The sequence below is a fragment of the Mauremys mutica genome, chromosome 8 (assembly GCF_020497125.1).
Source record: "Mauremys mutica isolate MM-2020 ecotype Southern chromosome 8, ASM2049712v1, whole genome shotgun sequence".
NCBI classification, from domain to species: Eukaryota; Metazoa; Chordata; order Testudines; family Geoemydidae; genus Mauremys; species Mauremys mutica.
Window position 1 is genome coordinate 110,246,144 of NC_059079.1, and position 15,312 is coordinate 110,261,455.

At 51.2% G+C, this 15,312-nt stretch overlaps 1 protein-coding gene across 5 annotated transcripts in view; it reads left to right on the forward strand.

The window, feature by feature from the left end:
- Positions 1–14,701, forward strand: part of NSD1 (nuclear receptor binding SET domain protein 1) — a 115,937-nt gene extending 101,236 nt beyond the window's left edge. For 3 of the 5 annotated variants that reach the window (XM_045026763.1, XM_045026764.1, XM_045026762.1), the window contains one exon: positions 1,400–14,701. In XM_045026763.1, the coding sequence (XP_044882698.1) occupies positions 1,400–2,985 (1,586 nt within the window). In that variant the 3' untranslated portion in view covers positions 2,986–14,701. The remainder of the gene's footprint in view (positions 1–1,399) is intronic. The other 2 variants (XM_045026765.1, XM_045026766.1) reach the window with 2 other exon arrangements.
- The last annotated feature ends 611 nt before the right edge of the window (positions 14,702–15,312 follow it).

Here is a 15,312-nt window from a genome sequence, read left to right on the forward strand (position 1 = left end):
CCTCTGTATAGGGCCTCGCTGAGAAGATACTGGGAATACTGTGTCCATGTTTTTAAAAGGATGTTAGAAAATTGAAAAGGCTCAGAAAAGAGCCACAAATATGATTTGAGAGCTGGAGAAGATGCGTTAACTCTCTCCTCATACAGAGCTCAATTGCTTAGACTATTAAAAAGAAGACTGAGAGATGACTTGGTTATGGAGTATAAGTACCTTCACAGGTAAAAGATTGGCTACTACATGGCACTGTATTCTAATGGAAGAACTAAAGGTGAGTGGCTGAAACCAGCCACATTCAATGAGAAATTAGGCCCCAGTTTTTGACTGTGAGGATGATTAACCGGTGGGACAAACTCCCAGGGGACGTGGTGGATAGTCTATCTCTTGATGGCTTCAGAGCCAGGCTGGTGCCTTTCTGGAAGATGCTTTAGCCAGACACAAGTGGCTGGATTCCATACAGGGGTAGCAGTGTAAAATGCCATGGTGTGTGGTACGCAGGAGGTCAGACCAGGTGATCTGATGGTCCCTTCTGGGCTTAGATTCTATGGATCTGTAAACTAGAGGCTTTTGGTAGCCAGTGACAACTAGTGCAGTGTGTGCCCAGCAGGGGAGCGCTACGGGTTGAATCCACAGAGAGGCCTGCAATTGACTCTGCTGCACATTGGGGGTGATTGTTTTTCTCCAGGATGATTCTGATACTAGCAGTGAGTGAAAGTCCAAACTGCTTCTGTAAAGAATTATTGTCCTGTGCCCACAGAGGGGAGACAAGAGAAACTCAGGGCTTGTCTACATTACCCGCTGGATCAGTGGGCAGCGATCAATCCAGTGATCGATCTAGTCTAGACGCGATAAATCGTGCCAAGTGCTCTCCCGTCAACTCTGGTACTCCACCAGAACGAGGAGCGCAAGCGGAGTCGACGGGAGAGCATCAGCTGTTGGCTTACCGCAGTGAAGACATGGCGGTAAGTAGATCTAAGTATGTCTACTTCAGCTACGCTAGTCACGTAGCTGAAGTTGCGTGTCTTAGATCGACCCTGCATGGTAGTGTAGACAAGCCCGTAGTTCCTTGTCTTCCAGTGTCTTCCCTCACATCAGTGTGAAGGGAGGAAGTTGCCCTCAAATTCATTCAGCCCTAGTTGAAACTGGAAACTTCTGGAACCTTTCAGTAGTGGGGTTAGCTCGAAAGCAGAACTTTCCTTGCATTAGCCCTGTGCTACAGGGAGTCTGGGTTTCCTTCTGTGCTTGGTGTAATGGTTCCAAGGCAACTGGTGCAGGAGCAGAGAAGGGGAATTTCTGGCACTGTTTTAGTGAGAGCCGTTACAAGCAGGTCTCCCCCACCCTGGGCCGTAGCTTTCCAGTTACATTCCCTCCTAAGACGCCTTTTCTCCTGTTTGTGCTGCAGGGAAGTGGGAGTGCCCTTGGCATCAGTGTGATGTGTGTGGCAAAGAAGCAGCTTCCTTCTGTGAGATGTGTCCCAGCTCCTTCTGCAAGCAGCACCGGGAGGGCATGCTCTTTATCTCCAAACTGGATGGACGCTTATCATGCACAGAGCATGATCCCTGCGGACCCAACCCTCTAGAGCCAGGGGAAATTCGTGAGTATGTGCCTCCCACAGTCCCACCGGCTAACCGTCAAAACACTCAGCCCTCTGACCACCAGCCTGCAGTCCTGGGCCTCAGGCGTCCCCCTTCTGATAGGCTGCCTCTGGCTGTGGCCCTGCGGCTGCAGCCGTCGGATAAGCCCTGCTCCACCGTGGCCCTGCGGCTGCAGCCGTCGGATAAGCCCTGCTCCACCGTGACCCTGCGGCTGCAGCCATCGGACAAGCCCTGCTCCGCCGTGGCCCTGCGGCTGCAGCCGTCCGACAAGCCCTGCTCCACCGTGGCCTTGAGTCTGCAGCCATCGGACAAGCCCTGCTCTGCCGTGGCTCTGCGGCTGCAGCCGTCGGACAAGCCCTGCTCCGCCGTGGCCTTGAGGCTGCAGCCGTCGGACAAGACCTGCTCTACCGTGGCCCTGAGGCTGCACCCATCAGACAAGCCTGCTGCTGCCATGGCCCTGAGGCTACAGTCAGATAAACAACCCACCATTGTATCCCTGAGGCTTCAGCAGTCGGACAAGCCTCTTGCCACCACCACAGGCCAGCAGCCTCCGCCCTCAGATGAGTCTCCTTCCGCTGCTGGAGCTCCGTCGCCTCCTCCCGCAGATGAGTCTCCAACCAAGGGCCTGCATCCTCTTCCCTCAGACGAGTCTCCCGCTGCTACCCAGGCCCAGTGGCCTCAGCTGTTGGGCGAGTCTCCCGCCCTCGCTAGGGTCCCACGGCCTCAGCTGTTGGGCGAGTCTCCCATCAAGGGCCCGCAGCCCCTGCTGTCAGATGAGGCTTCCGCCGCTGGGGCCCTGCAGCATCAGGCGTTGGACAGGCCTCCCGCAGCTCCAAGGCTGCTGCTGTCTGAGAAAGCACTGAGGCCCGGGGATCAGAATGCTCAGCCAAAAGAGAGGGGCGCCACAGCGGTGGAGCGAACTTGTTTACCTGAGGAGCAGACCTCTCGGCCTGCAGGGAAGGCAGTGACACACATGGTGCAGGCACCTTGGCCCATGGAGAAATTGCAGACATATGAGCCAACCCACTGGCCCACTGTGGAAGCACTGACGCCTGCGGAGCAGTCCCCTCACACCACAGAGAAATTACAGACACCTGAGCCGCCGACTCAGGCTGACCGGGAAGTGGCATCAGCACCCACAGAGCAGAGCCCTTGGACCGCAGAGAGGTTACGTACATTTGAACAGATCCCCCGGCCTGCCAGGGAAGCACCAATGCCCCCAGAACAGGCTTCATGGCTTGCCAGGAAGATTCAGACATTTGAGCAGATCCCTTGGCTCTCTGGAAAAGCACAGACACCCCTGGGGCAGGCCCCTTTGCCTGAGCAAAACATAGTGCTAGTCTGCAACCAGGATTCTCCCAGTCAGGAATTGGCTGAATCGAAACCGAAGTGAAGTCAGTGAATGAGGCAGGCAGGTTGCAGTCGGTTTGTTTGGGGAGAGGGATTTTCTTTGTTCTGTTTGTTGTTCACGTCCCTGAGCCCAGCCTCGAGCCCAGGCGCTCTCATGACATAAGCAAGGACGTTTACCTAAACCGGAGAGTGGCCCAGCCACAGAAAGTGAGCATCAGCAACCTTTCCTCTTCCTTTGAGAAACGGTAACGTTGAAATAAAGAGCCCACTCCGGATAAAATCTCTAATTCCATTGAAATGGTCACGTTACTGATCTAGCGCGTCTGCATGCGAGGTCTGCATCCACAAGGGGTTTCCAAAACAGCTAAGTGGCCCTGAGGAAGCAATTTCCTTTCTCTTAACTGTTCTTAGTGGAAGCAGAACAACTAGTCTGAACTGGGATCTCAGATGTTTCAAATGATTAAATGGTGCACAGAGTAATTGGACACATGTCTTTGCTAGACTCTGAAGAGGGGAAGAGATTTAGCACTTGTGCTGCCCAGTTCTCCTTCCCCACAGGGTTTTCCTTTGCAAGTGTTTGCCTGAGTGTGCACATTGGTATTTGTCACCAGTGAAAGGCTCACCAAAACACAGGTGCTGTTGTAAAATGGCGGAGTCTCGTGGAGTTAGTGGAGGAGCCTGCTCCTGCCAGACTGTACAGTTCATTCCAGTGTGAGCAAAAGAACTGCTCCTGCGCAGGCCCTGGGATTGGGGGTGGGGGGAGAAGGTCTCTGAAGATACCGTCTGCCAGGATTCTCACTCTTGGATCTTAGCTCTGTAACATGGGACAGGCGGAATTTCCACTGCACATACAAAGCTGTGAGCTCTGGAGGCAGCTGTAGCAGGGTGGAGCGTGAGTAAGGCCCCTACTGGATGCCGAGCACTGCCTTTGACAGGGTAGAAATGCTGCCCTCTGAACGCTCTAGGCAGTTCCTTCTTCACCTTGGTGGTTACCATGAACTAGCAAACTAAATAGTCTCTTCCTCCCCCATCTCAACCACATGCTTAGGAGTCCTGTTTGCAGAGTGGCTGGTAGCCTAGCAGAGTGAATTCTGTGGAATTCACTCCATAGTGCAGAGTCAAGAAGCTACTTCAGAAGGCATGCTGTATCCAGAATGGAAAACCATGTCAACACCCTTCCCCTTGGTTAGCCTCTGTATTTCCTACCAAAAATCCCCACAGGAGACTTGAATTACCTGGACTATGTTGAAGTGTCTGAGTGTCAGAAAACCAGCCCCTCAAGGTAATAGTTCTCACACTGGAACACAATGGCTCTAGCACCTGGCTGGCCTCTCTCTCTCTCTCTCTCTCCCTTTTCCACTAACGGTAGCTATGCCTGGTGACTTGCCAGGCTGGTATTCCGAGTAGAGCTGATGGAGGCAGTGACCTTACCTGCCTGCTGAGGCAGAAATACCCTCTGCTGTGGCACTGATATGGTAGAATTACAGGCAGGGACTTAGGCAGTGACGCTTGTGACCTGCGAAGGAGTAGCCGGGCAGTCTGCGTTCGTGCTGCCCACGGTCAGTGCAGTGTGCTGTGCCATCGGGAAGCACTGTCTGATCAGCACTGTCTCCCAACTCATTACCTATGTGACACGCCTGAGCTCCACTGACCTGGGCAGCAGGAGTCCAGCTTCAGCCTGTCCCCCCCATTGTTTCAGAGAGAGCAGTAGGTCTCTCCCCAGAGCGGGGAGCCCTAGTTCTATACTAGCCCCTTTCCTCTGACTCAGGAACAGGTCAGGGCTGGCGTTCAGCTCGCGTGTTCCAACTGCTCCAAGAGAGCAATAATTAGCTTTGCGGGTTTCTGTGATAGGGAGAGAGATCTCTGTAACAAGGCAAATCCTGCTCCATTCTCCTTTCCAAACTCAGCTCCCCAAGAGAGTGTCCCCTCTGGGCAGTGCTGTCGTGTGTCTCTTCTCCAGTCTGAATCGCTTCAGACCCCTCAGCGTAGCTCGTGACTTGGAAAAGCTTTATGGCTTATGGAATCTTAGTGTTATTTTTCCGTGAAGACCTGCAGGTCGGTCCCTGACCTCTGCTGAGCTGGGGGAGATGCAAGCAGCTATTGTTTTGCGTGACTCCTGCACAAAGGGAATCAGGATGTCTCCTCAGAGCCATTGAGAGAGGATAAACTAAGGGCATTTTATTAACTTTTTAAAATAAAAACAAAATTACAAAAAAAAAAATCCAGTAATGAGGTTCCGTATGTTAAGTATTTATCATGTGTGAGAAGGAAAATAAATCTCTAATTGACATTGATAGCCCTTCCCATGAGCTGGACTTCGCCATGTAGATTGTGTGAGTAGGGTGTCCTCTGTGCCAGCCGCCCAGCCAGTGGAGCTAGAACAAGAAAAGACATCTGCACTGCTTTGTCCAACTCTGTTTTGCAATGTCATGTGTTACCTAGTTATTTGTTTCATGAAAAATAAACTGTGAATATTTTTGGTGCAGGCTATTTTAAATCTTTACAATGGAGAAGTTCTCAGTGAGCGCAGGTTTGAAGAATCATTCTCATAAATCATGTGTTTAAATCTAGGGCGAGGTTCACAGCAGCAGAATCCCTCCAGCACTCTCAGCAGTTATTTAGGAGCTTCCATTTGAATAGTGAAAGTAGATTGAGACATTGCATGACATTTTAAGCCCACAGCCTTACGCCACTCACTTGACTACACCACTGTTTCTCTTCCCTTCTCCCTCCAGACCTTTTCTGTACAGATCTAGTTTTCCAGTCCACCCATCTTCCAACTGACACGTTTCACAGAGCTGACTTTAGAATAGCTGTGCACCTGCTTGGGTAAATACGAATCTGCACTGGGAAATATCACTTACAGGCAGTATTTGTGTCAGTTTAGAAGTTAATACAAATAACTCTCTAGGTGTAAGAGTGTTTAGGAGAAGTGAGGAAACCAGGAAGCAGTTGTTCTGTATCAGGTGGAAGGGGCTGTGCAGTTAGTGGGGTCTTCCTCTCTGCACGGGGCTGAACTCCCCGGGAGCGGGATATGCCCCAGCCCCTCGCTAGGGATGCTGCAGAGCACTGAAGAACCGTGGCTGGGTGGCCACTTCTGTGTTATCCCAGGCTAGAGGAGGGAGCTTTTGATACTGATGGGAACATCTCTGTAAGTTAATATGATGGAGAAGAAATTAACAGCTTTATGTCCAAACCCTGTTGGCAACCTCGGCAAACAGGCCAGGGCCTGAAGGGATCTCTGAGACAGAATGCTCTCTTGCCTCTAGATGTGATCCCTGAGACATGCTCTGCTGGAACCAAGGCTGCCTCTATCTGGGGAGGACGAAAGTGACTTCAGCCTCAGGGTCAGACTGGCACACTGTCTGCCACGTAAATCCACATGAAAGGAAACAAAACTGAATTCCACTGTTTGAGACTGTGGCAGCCAGCAGAGCCAGCTAGCTGCATCTGCTGACTTGGATGCCGGAGGAGACATTTGTATTGGGGCTGTTTAAATGCCATTTATTTCCTTTGCTACCTTTTAGAATTCGCATCAGTAATTCAAGTCACTGGATTCTTTATATAGAAAATAGCGTCGCAAACATGTTAGCGCTCATGTAGGATAGTAGAGAGAGAAACAGTCAGTGTTAAAGTAAATGAAATGAAGTGTGCAGGCCATTCATTCTGGCCTTTGCCATAGACACTGAGCTCTACCGAGATCAAATGATTTAATGGAGAAAGAGAGACTCAGGGTGCGTCTACACTAGAGCCATCAGTACCAGATAGAGGGGCTGCCCCACAGGTAAGGTGGAGTTAAGATTTGGACTTACAGCAGAATTTCACCCTCATTGTTGAGGACAAACACATTCTACATAACAAAGAGGCGTCAGACATTTTTCCCCCCAAATAGTCTCAGCTGAGGTGTTGCTGCAAGAGGTGGCTCCTGAGTAGATCTAGTGCAAGGGGCGGTTTTTGGAAAGAAGAGTTTCGGGTTAAGAGCCGTGTTTTCTGTCTGCTCGTAACTGAAAGTTTCCCCTTTGAGAGATGCTGAAGAAGGTTCATAGAAACCCTCCAATAAAAGCCCTCTTGCAAAATGGCTGCAGGCTCCCATTGTTCTCCAAGGGACTGAGGCCATTAGCTGCCTTTAGCAAGATGGTTGTCACCTCTGCTCATCTGCTCCTCCCAGTGCTGCTGCCTGTCCCGTGACTGCATAGAGCCATTGTCTCCCCTGAGGACTTCACTCCACCTGTGGCCTCGGTGCCATTCAGAGCAAGGGCAGCGGTGAGGAGGAGGCCAGTGGGCGAGCGTGCCTGTTTGGAAGGGCAGCCTTTGGTGAGCTTCTCTGTAGGATAAGATGCTGTGAACCAGCTTCTTGCTGCTGGAGAAAACACTCGGTACGTCTTTGTGGTCTGGCCCTGGGGTGCACATGTTCCAAGCACGCAGGACCAGAAATGCTTCGATAGCCGTGTCCGTTGGTCCATGTCTGTGCTCTGCTATGAACTGAGGGCATATAGGTGACAGTGCGGATCAGCTGCCTCTCCAGTTCCTTGCTACCACTCGCATTCTGGGACGGGCCCTCTTGTCTTCGTTAGTCTCTTAGCCTCAGTAAACATTAAACATGGTTTTAATGGTTTATTGGTTATGTGGCTCCTTTCATTAGTTAGGGCTTTTCAAGTAGCTGTTAGTGTGGGTCAGGAGGTTCCCTCCACTTTATTCCCCCTACGTCCGAAGCATTTACGCCCAAGGCCCCAGGTTTCAAGCACTGTGTTGCATGCCAAGTCTTCCTGTTGACCAGTGCTCACAAGACCTGTCTCTGCTGCCTCCGGGAGTCCCACATCCCATCGAAGTGTGAGATCTGCTTCTCCTTCCTCTCCCCCTTGTGCTAGGAAGTCCCGGCAGCTCAGACTCCGCAGGCACTGATGGAGCTCTCCAGCAGACCTGAGGACGCATGAAGAGAGTAGAGAAAGACACACTCCTCAGAAGACTGACAAGTCCTCTCATAAGTCGTCAAAAAAGAGGATGGCTCCCCACCCTCGGGGCTGAGTGAGAATCCAAGCCCCAGGCCAGGGGCACCCAGAGTTCACAGGGAGCAAGAGCCAGCACCGGCGGTACCAGGAGATTCCAGCGCTCTGAAACCCACTTCAAAGCGCTCTCTATAAATGAGGCCATCTTCGGCCTGCTGAAAACCTTTGGCACAATCCAGCCACCTTCCAGGCTGTCCCAGATAAAGAAAAGTTTGTAACCGGGTCATCTCTGCAGGCATCCCTGAATGCAGTGAACATGGCTTCCTGCTCTGTGGCTACCTCGGTCATGAGATGGGCATCATGGCTGCAGGCGTCGGGTCTCCCAGTGGAGGTTCAAGCCACTCTAGAAAATCTATCATTTGGGGGCATGTGACGGGTTGGATCACAGAACCCCCTTGGGGGCTACCACCCGATGTGCCATGACTACCTCTGTTCCTGCTTTCCCTGCCAGCTCAGGTCTCCAGCACCCTGTCTTGCTGAGCCAGATGTCTCTCAGTAAGTCTGGTCATCGTGGGGACAGTCGAGAGCCTCGCACCTCCAGTGCTTGTCTGTCCAGTCTCCCCACCCCTTTTGATGGCCATCTAACCTGTTTTCTTCTGATGTCGCAACATTTAACTTCTGACAGATGGGCCTTTGGCATCATTCTCAGCCAGCTACACAATCCAATCCCTGTCCCTTCTGCATAATCCCCATCCTCATCCCTCTTCAGGGTCCCCTCTCACCAGGAGCTCCTCAGACAGAAGTGGACTCCCCAATCCAACTAGAAGCAGCAGAACTGGTACCTGCTCAATGCCAGGGAAAGGGCTTTTACTCCAGATACTTCCTGATCCCCAAAAGGAAGAGGGGCGGGGACCCATCCTGGACTCTGGCAGCTGCCGTTCAGCAGTCCAGGTGATGACCGTGGATTTAAAGGATGCCTTTTCACGTACATGCAGACAGGAAACTCCTGTGTTCCAGTACCTGGTGCCCCCCTGGGGCCTTTTGGCAGCTTTTACGAAAGTCCTGACAGGAGTGCAGCACACCTACACCATCACCGCTACCACGCACGTCCCTGTCGTCTAGGTGACTGGCTCCTCAAGGGATGATGGTATCAGGCGGTGCATACAGCATTCGCTGCCCTGCTTGACCTGTGCCTCTCCTTGGCACTTCAGGTAAACCCAAGAAAGTCCATTTAACACCCACGACTGCAGAATTTATTGGAGATGTTCTTGACTTGCTTGCACCCAGAATTTACTTACCACAGGACAGATTCCTAACAATGAGAGACCTCAGTATCCAACGTCTCAGTCATCAGACGACAGTCTGGTCCTAGGCCATGTGGTGACACGCACCTACACCCATCCCCAGGCTTCCCCACTGCAGTCTCCAGGCTTGGCTGAGGAAAGTCAACACAAGGACTCCTCAGACAAGAGAGTCGCCCTTGCTTCCAGCATTCGGGCATCTCTCACCTGTTAGGAAAAGGGAGTCGGTATTTGTGGAGATTCCCTTTGCTCCCACCCCACTGTCAAAGACACTTGTGACAGATGCAGCCTGACTTGGCTGGGGGCCCACCTGCGTGACTACACCGATCAGAGTTCCTGGACTTTGCAAGAGTTCACATGCCACATCAACCTGCTCAAGCTTTGGGCCGTCCACAAAGCATGCACACAAGTCCTCCCCTTTATCTGAGCCACCCTGTCCAGGTCCGATCAGACAACATGACCACTCTTTGCTATATTAACAAGGTCTGCATCATTCTGCAGGGAGGCTGTCCAGCGAGGAGCTGGTGCATCCAGCATCAGCTCATCCTCTCTGCAGTGCACCTACTGGGGAGAATGAGAACGCCCTAGCGGACAGCCTCGGCAGGCGTTCTCACGCAGACCATGAAGGGGAGCACCACTTGATCCAGTGGGGATCCCCATTTTGTGACTTCTTGGCAACCCAGGACAACAGGAAGTACCTGATTTATTGCTTTTGCCATACATTTGCCTACAGCCATTTCCGGACCTGCTGTCACAGAATGGGGACAGGACCACCCATCCCAACCCATATTTCTTCATCTGACAGCCTGTTTTTTGGATGGGCAACAGACTTAGAGAGATCCTACTCAAAGATCCATGCTTCTCAGTAGCAGGAAACCCTCTATAAGGAAGTGTTACGCTGCTGAGTGGAAGCAGCTCTCCGTGTGGTGTCAGAGGCACGGTTTGCCTCCAGAGGAGTCTGGTGTTCCTCTTGTCTTGGACTGTCTCCTCTCCTGGAAGTCAGCAGGGCTGTCCATCATTTCATTAAGGGTTTATTTAGAGCTGTCGATGCCTTTCATCCTCAGTAGAGGACTGGTCAGTTCTCACCCATCCTACAAGAATCAGGTTCTTAAAAGGCATTATCAGAATGTTCCCACGGTATCAAGACCGCCTCTGTCCTGGGACCTGAACTTGGTCCATTCCCAACTCATGAAACCACTGTTTGATCCCTGAGCCTCCACCTCAGTCCTGCTCTTTTGGAGGTAACCGTCCTTAAAGCTATTACCTTGACCAGGAGAATGGGTGAGTTTGGGCCCAGTGGCAGACCTGTCTGATCCTGTCATTCACAGAGACAGTGTCCTTGAGATTGTATCCCAAGTTCCAGCTGACTTCCACTGTAACCAGCCGTTCACCTGCCTCTGTATTACCTGGATTTTCACAGGAATAGTGAGGACAGGAGGCTGCTCTCTGGATGCTGGATAGCTCGGTTGTTCTGTCGGGATAAGACAAGGCCCTGCAGGAGATCTCCACGGCTGTGTGTCCATGGCTGTGAGGATGAAAGGAGAAGCAATATCTTCTCCAAGACACTCAGAATGGATTTCCAGCTGCATCCTTCTCTGCTCTGAGAGGGCGAGAGCCCCTCCTCTCCAGGCTGTCAGGGCTCATTCGACCAGCGCACAAGCTGCTGCAGTGGCATCCTGCCAAGGGACCCCTCTGAAGTTTGTAGAGTGGTGACTTGGTGCTCTGGTCACATGTTCACAGGGCACTAGTCACTGAATCAGGCCTCGGCTGAGGACGCTTCCTTCGACTCAGCCATTCTGTGAGCTGTGTGCAGAACTCGCCTTGCCCTGGCCACCTGCCTGGGACTCACCCACAGTGAGTAGCCATTGGGACCAAAAGGGAAGGTTCGTTCTTCTGTGTGGTCGCTGCAGACCCAGCCTCGTCCTCCAGCTTTGGATCCTCACAGGATTCGTGGTAGAGTAGGAACTGGAGAGGCCGTCGGTCCATGCCACCCCTTATCCCTTTGGTTCACAGCACAAGGAGATGCAGGGCACGTAAGTGGCCCAACAGACACCCCTATTGAAGAATATCCAGTCCTGGGCACCCAGAGCACGTGTGCATCCACAGTGAATACCTGCTGGGACATCTCGAAGCTCTCCCGTTACTATAAGTAACCTTCCTTTATGAAGAATAACTGCAAAATAATGGCGCTTAATACTAATGAGGTCTTTTCAAAACCTACCTGTTGCACCAAATCTATCCAGCAGGGAGAAATGGGGGTGTATGTTTGCACCGGGGAATATGGAGGGAAGGGGTAGGGGGCATTGCACTGCTCTGATGATGAAAAACAACGGCAAACGCAGCTTAATTATCCACCTCGGCACTGCTCCCAAGTGCAGAAAGCAGCCAGCGCACTGGTGAATCCGGACATAAAAATTACAATTTTAAAAGATGGTTAAGGCTGATGCTACATATCTTCAGATCATTAAAAATATCCCTTGGTAGCTGTTGCTTTGTGAGTTTTGTTTACTGTCACATATGAAAACTTTAGTAATTAAAAAGAAAACAAATCCCCAGAGAAAAACGTATGATGGAGTTAAGGTAGAGAATACATATTAGTAAATTAGGGTAAAAAAAAATACAGGGATGTTGTGATTAATTTTAAACAAGCATTATTAGACCCAGGGAATTTGGAGTTAATGTTAAACAGAAAAGAAATACAGCATGTTAAGATGAGACTATGCACAGTTAAGTTGTGTAAACAACCTTAACTCATCCCTGTAAAGGCAGATGTGAAAAATGAGGAAAAGACTCTGTTTGGAAAAGTCAGTTCAGTTTAATCGGAGATCACAGGCACTGATGAGCATCAATCCTAACTGAATGGTTCTTGGCTGACATCACTACAGGGCGGAGGCAGGGTTGTTTGGGAGTCTGAACTGTGCATTTCAACACCTTAACGTGTTTGGATTTCTGTTAAATTTAACCTTAACTCTCAATGTACATCTCTCGACTGTACATTGCCCTGAATTACTGCATCACACTGAGCCTTACACCGTCAGAACCTAGCTGCTAGCTGGGAACGTTACAGCAGAACTTGCCGTGATCCTGAGCCACTCGTCCAGACATCGGTTCTGAACAGCTGCTCAGCACATGGTGTCAGTTGCCTGAGGCTTATCTACAATAGTACATCTCCTTGCTAGTACTGCACCATTGGAAGCAGCTGTTGGGATCCAGTTACTAACTTGTCCAGTGTAACAGGCCTCCCTGCTCATTGGGTTCTTGTGCCCTTGGAGAAGGGACAGATCTCGGGGAGATTATCAACGGTTGTTCCTTCACTTTCCCGTTGGCTTCAGCAGGAGCTTTGCATGTAGTGAGCTAGCCGGGCTCCTGGCGACCAGGTAATAAAGTGAAAGCAGATTCCTTCCTTTAGAGATGTCCTGATGTGATGTTCTCAGTGAAGCCAGCCAGACCCCTTTGCCATCTTGGCAGCAGAGTGATATGCTGCACCATGGGCTAGAGGAGTGGCTGTGGGGGGCCAGCCCGGGAGTACTCGATCTACCTCTTGGGGAAATCTCGACAAACGAATAGTGCTATGTCCTGTTGCTAGGGAACGTCGTAATCTTACATTTGCCCTTGGCTAAATACTTGGGCTCTCGTGGTGCTATTGTACAGAGTTTGGCTGCTCAGCACAGCCAGGCTGAATTCATGTTCCCCAGCCCTGCAGCTGCAGTTCCTTTGCAAGCTGAATCCTTCCTTCTCTGGTAGTGGGGCTGGGCCTTTGTTAGAGTGAGTGAAACAGACAGGACAGGGCTCACAGGAACACCCACATTGTTCTGATGTTACCCAGATTTGAGCTGCCTTCAAACCAGACCAAGGTGCCAGCAAGTCTGTGTTTAAAAAAGAAAAAAAAAGACCTATGCATGGGCTGGGGCTTGCATGTTCTTCTGTGTTACCGTAGGGGACTGAGCTGGCTTCAGGTTTATGATGTTTCAGAACCGTTGACCTAGAGGAACTGGATTTTGGACCTTTATGCTGGGAGCCTGTAAAGCAAACTGAACAGTCAGCAGGCTCTGTTGGTGTCTGCAGGGAGGATAAAAGATTGGAACGAAGTCAGTTAAGCTGCTTGCAGACCCATATGATACAGGAGTTTGAGAACCAGTCAGTCAGACACGGGAGAATGGAATGAGAGCGTTAGCGAGATCACTGCCTTGCGATGGGCAGGGGCTAATGGCGCTGAAAGTTCGGTGTTTTCTAACAAGCAGTTAGTGTGTTAGCAAGTGAGAGATGCTCCCGGAGCAACGGTAGAGCAGCTTGGCAGCAGAGGCCTGGCCTTGCGTACGCTTGGCACTCTGCCCCCTGATCTGCCATTGGTAGGGCAGTGGGAGCCTGGTGTAAAGTGCACAGGGCTTTGACACGATCCTGCCCCTGCCCCCTTGGCTAGCCCCCAGGCCAGGGCAGAACTGGGGGTGGAAAGTTGTGCTCAGCCGCAGGGCTGGCCCTTTCCCGCTGCACTGGTTCTCCCGAACACGGCACTAGGTTGTATCAGTCCAGTAGCTCCTTCCCCCCCGCCTGCCGTGCGATCCCCAGGACTGACCAGGTGTCAGAGCCTGCAGGGAAATTCTCTTCTGACCCCTCCCCACCGTTCAGCAACTGGAGCAAGATGTGCCTCTGCAGGGCCTTTGTCTGCTGTGACCAAGGGAGGGGTTCCCCTCCTTGCCCTGAGGAATAAATGATGAAACATGAGGGATTGATCAGGTTTGTATGAAGCTGTTTAAAAGTACAGGGGAGAACTGTTTGTGAGGCACTGCCAGCACTGTGCTTAAACTACACTCCTCTTCCTCAGCTGCAGGAACTAAGAGGTTAGGACTAACCCCACAAGGTCATGCTGCAGAGAGGGGGGCTGTAGGGGCAAATTGCTCCAGTGTGATTAGTGCTAACGATGTGAATGAAGAATGCGTGTGATAGCATTCCTACCTGAACGGCATGTCAGGCCTCACACATGCTGGCTGCCCTGGTGAGATGGACACCGTGCAGGGCCTATGCTTTAGCAAAACTTCCACTGAAGTAACTGGGAATAGTGCCTGAGTAACAACTGCAGGAAGGGGTTGCCAAGTATCACTGTGGTCTGCCATGACTGTGCCAGTGCTTTATTTGTGTGTGCGCGCGCCGGGAGCAGTGGATGGTGGATGAACACAGCACATGGGAGTTTGTGAAAGATTGTCTAATGTCTTGGTGTTACACAGAACTCGCCTGGTCTCACCTGCCCCACGTCCTGTGCAAAGAACATGCGATGGCGCGAGAGAGGCGTATATATTTACAGTATATATCTATTATTTTTAGAAGAGGGAGAAGGGGAGTGTCTCGGACCATTGATTAATTTCACTTTGCTCCCCTTAGACTGTTGGCTGTGTATGTGAAACTTATGATAATGAAAAGAGGGTTGGCCTTCTCCAGGTGCTCCCAGAACATGTACTGTAATTCTTTGTATATAGAAGAAAACAATTACTGTAAAGTAAAGTTTAACTTTACTCTTGACTTTGTCATGTGTGTTTTGTCTCCCTGAGGTCGGGCAGATGCTGGTTAACAAGCAGCATGAGATTCTACCTGTAGTCTCTGTGCAGTGACGGCTTGCGAGGAGCGCAGCCAGTGAGTGATGTACATCTCCCGCCGTGGACAAGTTTCATCCAGTCTCACGCAGGGAGGTCGGCTCAGCTACCAGACTCTCCTGGCTGGTGACACGTTGCTGTGAAGAAATTGGTAGCCCCCCCTCCCCCCCCCCAGCTTAGAGCACTGCTCTAGAGATGGTCATTGCTTCCCCAGTAGGGCAAGCTGCCCATTCAGGGGAAGGTAATGGGGTAGGCTCATTCTAACATGGTTATTTCTATAGTGCCCAATGGCAGGGTCTCTGCCTCCGAGTTTACATGGCAAATGAGCTGAACCGAAAAGCAGAATTGAGTGAGTCTGAGTCACGTTAATGCCACCGTTGGAGTTTTCATTTTTTTAATCTAATGCTTTGGAGTCCAGAAAATTGGAGGCACTAAATCTCTGTTGTGTGTCCTGTTGCCTCCTCTGCAGGACTTACTGGGGTGAGTGGAAGTTACCTTGTGATGACCTGGCAGCAGTTCAGGCACCCCCTGTGATAGG